The following is a 5,000-nucleotide window of genomic DNA, read 5'->3' on the forward strand; positions in this document are numbered from 1 at the left end:
TGTCGGTCTGTCTATCAGTTAGTCAGTCTCTCTGTCCCCTTTCTTTACCTTCTATTGCTGTCTCCCTCTCTTCCCCTCTGCAGTATTAGGCAGAATCTGTCTATCTGTCTGTCTGTCTGTCTCTCTCACCCTCACGATTTAGGCTGGGTGTGTCGAGTTTGGCTGCACATCGTTACAGATACAGGAAATCTGATGTTAATGATTTGATTTGCCCATTACGCCAGAAAGAGAAAGAAGATGAAGAGCATTTTGTTTTAACTCTTTGTTTTAACTCACTGCACGCTTGCCGGGGAAAGTTGCTGAGGCTGCAGACAGCCAGTTAAACACGTTCGGATACTTATGGTTGCTGCTCACATACACACACGAACGCACGGGCGCGCGCGCATGTACGCGCACACACACACACACACACACACACACATACACACCCGCACACACACACACAGCTGCCAATACAGAGAGTCCGTGAGGGTGTGGGTTCGAATCCCGCTCTCGCCCTTTCTCCTAAGTTTGACTGGAAAATCAAACTGAGCGTCTAGTCTTTCGGATGAGACGAAAAACCGAGGTCCCGTGTGCAGCACGCACTTGGCGCACTGAAAAAGAACCCATGGCAACGAGAGTGTTGTCCTCTGGCGAAATTACGTAAAATGAAATCCACTTTCATAGGTACACAAATATGTAAGCATGCACTCAAGACCTGACTAAGCGCGTTGGGTTATGCTGCTGGTCAGGCATCTGCTCAACAGATGTGGTGTAGCGTGTATGGATTTGTCCGAACGCAGTGACACCTCCTTGAGAAAGTGAAACTGAAACTGAAACCATACGAACGGCGAAAGAGACGACGTTAACAGCGTTTCACCCCAATTACCATCATCAAAATATTGCAAGTGGAAGGCTCTTATACTGAAGACGTGAATGTTGACAAAGAATACCACAATTCTGACGACGGAAGCTAAAGGTTGGGTCATTGAGACACCCGTTGGACATCCGAGGGGTCTGTGTAGAGGAGAAGAGAGGACTGGCCGTACGGAGTGAGTTAAGCTGCTCAGCTCTTAAAGGGTTAAGAGAAAGATAATATTCCATCTAGATATTTCCGACAACCTTGTTCATTCAAGTTATGCTTATTGATGTCGCCCCAAAAAGCAAAATGATATATGGAATTTGTCCATTTTCCTGCACAAAGCGTTTAAATTTAGAGAAATTGCAACCTCGTAATACTGTTGTTGCTAATGTATCTGTATTTCATGTGATTTTGGTTTTCTCGTGTTTTTTTCAAACAAATGCGACGCAAGAAATGTTGTTTGTGTACCCCTTCATGGGGGCCATGGCCTGATGAATAAATCATCCGTATCCCTATCCGAGTCTCTCATCCTCTCTCTCTCTCTCTCTCTCTGTCTCTGTCTCTCTCTGTCTCTCTCTGTCTCTCTCTCTCTCTGTCTCTGTCTCTCTCTCTCTCTCTCTCTCACCCTCTCTCTCTCTCCTCAATCTCCATCCTTCATCGTTATCTTCCCCTCTCAACTTTTCAGGTTTTGTCCGTCTGTCTGTCTGTTTGACCGTTTGTCTGTCTGTCTGACCGTCTATCTGTTTGTCTGTCAGTCTGTCTGACTGTCTTTCTGTTTGTCTGTCTGTCCGACTCCTTTTTAAAACAGTCCAGCTTGGGCTCGGTATATGTTGGTTCCTTCATATGTGTCTGTCCATGTCTCTCTGTCTGTATCTGTTCATGTTTCTCTGTCTGTCTCTGTGTCTGTCCATGTCTCTCTGTCATTCTCTGTGTCTGTCCATGTCTCTCTGTCTGTCTCTGTGTCTGTCCATGTCTCTCTGTCTTTCTCTGTGTCTGTCCATGTCTCTCTGTCTTTCTCTGTGTCTGTCCATGTCTCTCTGTCTCTGTGTCTGTCTATGTCTCTCTGTCTCTGTGTCTGTCCATGTCTCTCTGTCTTTCTCTGTGTCTGTCCATGTCTCTCTGTCTGTCTGTGTCTGTCCATGTCTCTCTCTGTCTCTCTCTCTGTGTCTGTCCATGTCTCTCTGTCTTTCTCTGTGTCTGTCCATGTCTCTCTGTCTGTCTCTGTGTCTGTCCATGTCTCTCTGTCTGTCCATGTCTCTCTGTCTTTCTCTCTGTCTGTCCATGTCTCTCTGTCATTCTCTGTGTCTGTCCATGTCTCTCTGTCTGTCTCTGTGTCTGTCCATGTCTCTCTGTCATTCTCTCTGTCTGTCCATGTCTCTCTGTCTGTCCATGTCTCTCTGTCTTTCTCTGTGTCTGTCCATGTCTCTCTGTCTGTCTCTGTGTCTGTCCATGTCTCTCTGTCATCTCTGTGTCTGTCCATGTCTCTCTGTCTCTGTCTGTCCATGTCTCTCTGTCTGTCTCTGTGTCTGTCCATGTCTCACTGTCTGTCTCTGTGTCTGTCCATGTCTCTGTCTCTGTGTCCATGTCTCTCTGTCTTTCTCTATGTCTGTCCATGTCTCTCTGTCTGTGTCTGTCCATGTCTCTCTGTCTGTGTCTGTGTCTGTCCATGTCTCTCTGTCTGTCTCTGTGTCTGTCCATGTCTCTCTGTCATTCTCTGTGTCTGTCCATGTCTCTCTGTCTTTCTCTATGTCTGTCCATGTCTCTCTGTCTGTGTCTGTCCATGTCTCTCTGTCTGTCTCTGTGTCTGTCCATGTCTCTCTGTCATTCTCTGTGTCTGTCCATGTCTCTCCGTCATTCTCTGTGTCTGTCCATGTCTCTCTGTCTTTCTCTGTGTCTTTCCATGTCTCTCTGTCATTCTCTGTGTCTGCCCATGTCTCTTTGTCTGTCCATGTCTCTCTGTCTTTCTCTGTGTCTGTCCATGTCTCTCTGTCTCTGTGTGTCTTTATCTGTGTCTGTGTTGAATAATGAAGGACATGGTGCCACTTTTTCATATGAATCTTTTGAATTTTTTTTTATTTTTTGCTTTTTTTACTTGCAGATGATTTAGTTTTACTGTCCGAAACTTTCATTGGACAACATAGTCAATTAGATAATATACAAAAGGCAGCTTTTTCGCTTCAATTAAAAGTTGACATAAGGAAAAGTAATATTGTTGTCTTTCGAAAAAAGGGGATTTTTAGGTGTCAGAGAAAGGCGGATTTATAACGGAATTGCAATGCCTGTGGTTAACTCTCTCCATACGAACGGCGAAAGAGACGACGTTAACAGCGTTTCACCCCAATTACCATCATCAAAATATTGCAAGAGGAAGGCTCTTATACTGAAGAGGTGAATGTTGACAAAGAATACCACAATTCTGACGACGGAAGCTAAAGGTTGGGTCATTCAGACACCCACTGGACATCCGAGGGGTCTGTGTAGAGGAGAAGAGAGGACTGGACGTACTGAGTGAGTTAATGTTTACAAGTATCTAGGGATAATGTTTTCCACACGTTGAAGCTTTGCTCTTGCTTGCCGGGATCTTGCCAGGGAAACAAGGAGAGGGGAGAGAGAGAGAGAGAGAGAGAGAGAGAGAGAGAGAGAGAGAGAGAAAAGAACGGCAATGCCAATGAAAAGTTTTATTGACAATAGCTTCTTTGGCTTTTATGCCAAGAGAGAGGGGGGCGGGGCGTTCAACAATGGATAAACAAACACTGCTCCGACACAAAAACAGCGAAACATGTAAGTCAACAAAAGAAACGTAAACTTCGCCAGATCAGCATTGTTTTGATCACCGAAACGCAACGTTTTCAGCAAACGCCGTTAAAAAAAAAAAGGAAAGTGTACACATTTTCAAGGGGTCAGTGTTAGGAAACTCAGTCAGTAACAAACCGACATGACTTTGTCGGATAAATATGCTCGATGACAACCTGTATCAATAACTACCTTTCAGTTTATACCATCTTTCTGTCTGTCACATCATCTGCACCGTTTTAGTGGCATTACTACAACGTCGATCATTCTGAATCCCCTCCCGCTCCACATCCCCCCCCCCCCCACTCCCCCTCCTCCACCCCCTCGCCTCCCACAGACACACCCGGGTTCGTCCGTCAGTCCCAGCGTGGACAGGGCACGGGGAACCATCGATGTTAGGTCGTCAGAAGGCCACACACCAGAGTAGGCACTGCGCTGCTGTTGAGTCTCTTCGGTGGTGTTCTTAGGACACCACCTACTAAACCCTCTACTGACGACAATAATGGTTCAGTCGCGGAGCCAGACTGAGAGAGCGTCTCCCCCGCCGGAGTGTCCTGCGACACACGTGTGTGTTCAATTCATGCATGAGGATGAGGAAGAGGGGAGTTAAGAGGAAGAGACCAATGGGATCATGCAGTGTGTACTCAGACTATAGAAGCATTAACCTCCTGCATGCAGTGTGTACTCAGACGATTGAAGCATTAACCTCCTGCATGCAGTGTGTACTCAGACTATTGCAGCATTAACCTCCTGCATGCAGTGAGTACTCAGACGATTGAAGCATTAACCTCCTGCATGCAGTGAGTACTCAGACGATTGAAGCATTAACCTCCTGCATACAGTGTGTACTCAGACTATTGCAGCATTAACCTCCTGCATGCAGTGTGTACTCAGACTATTGAAGCATTAACCTCCTGCATGCAGTGAGTACTCAGACGATTGAAGCATTAACCTCCTGATTGCTGAACCTCGGTGAAATGTCGACAGCCCTTCCCTGACACCCTAACCTGTAAGCTCCATCTGCTCTCAGTGAGGTGACAGCCCTTCCCTGACATCCACACCTGTAAAGTCCATCTGATCTCAGTGAGGTGACAGCCCTTCACCGACATCCTGACCTGTAAGCTCCATCTGATCTCAGTGAAGTGACAGCCGTTTACTGTCAACCTGACCCGTAATCCTGTTCCAAAGAAAACACAGCCTAGTTGTCTTAATGATTATCGTCCCTTAGCCTTAACATCAGTCGTCATGAAAACATTTGAACCCTTGATTCTGCAGTTCCTAAAAACTTTTGATCCCTTTCAGTTTGCCTACAGTGCCAACAGATCAGTTGAAGATGCCATTAGCATAGGTCTCTACCACGTTCTCG

General features: G+C 46.2%; 1 protein-coding gene across 1 annotated transcript in view; it reads right to left on the reverse strand.

The window, feature by feature from the left end:
- Positions 1-4,793: 4,793 nt before the first annotated feature.
- Positions 4,794-5,000, reverse strand: part of LOC143300778 (sex peptide receptor-like) — a 93,587-nt gene continuing 93,380 nt past the window's right edge. The window contains exon 8 of the mRNA XM_076614707.1: positions 4,794-4,811. Coding sequence (XP_076470822.1) covers positions 4,794-4,811 — 18 coding nt within the window. The remainder of the gene's footprint in view (positions 4,812-5,000) is intronic.

The sequence above is a fragment of the Babylonia areolata genome, chromosome 26, assembly GCF_041734735.1.
Source record: "Babylonia areolata isolate BAREFJ2019XMU chromosome 26, ASM4173473v1, whole genome shotgun sequence".
Taxonomy (NCBI): domain Eukaryota; kingdom Metazoa; phylum Mollusca; class Gastropoda; order Neogastropoda; family Buccinidae; genus Babylonia; species Babylonia areolata.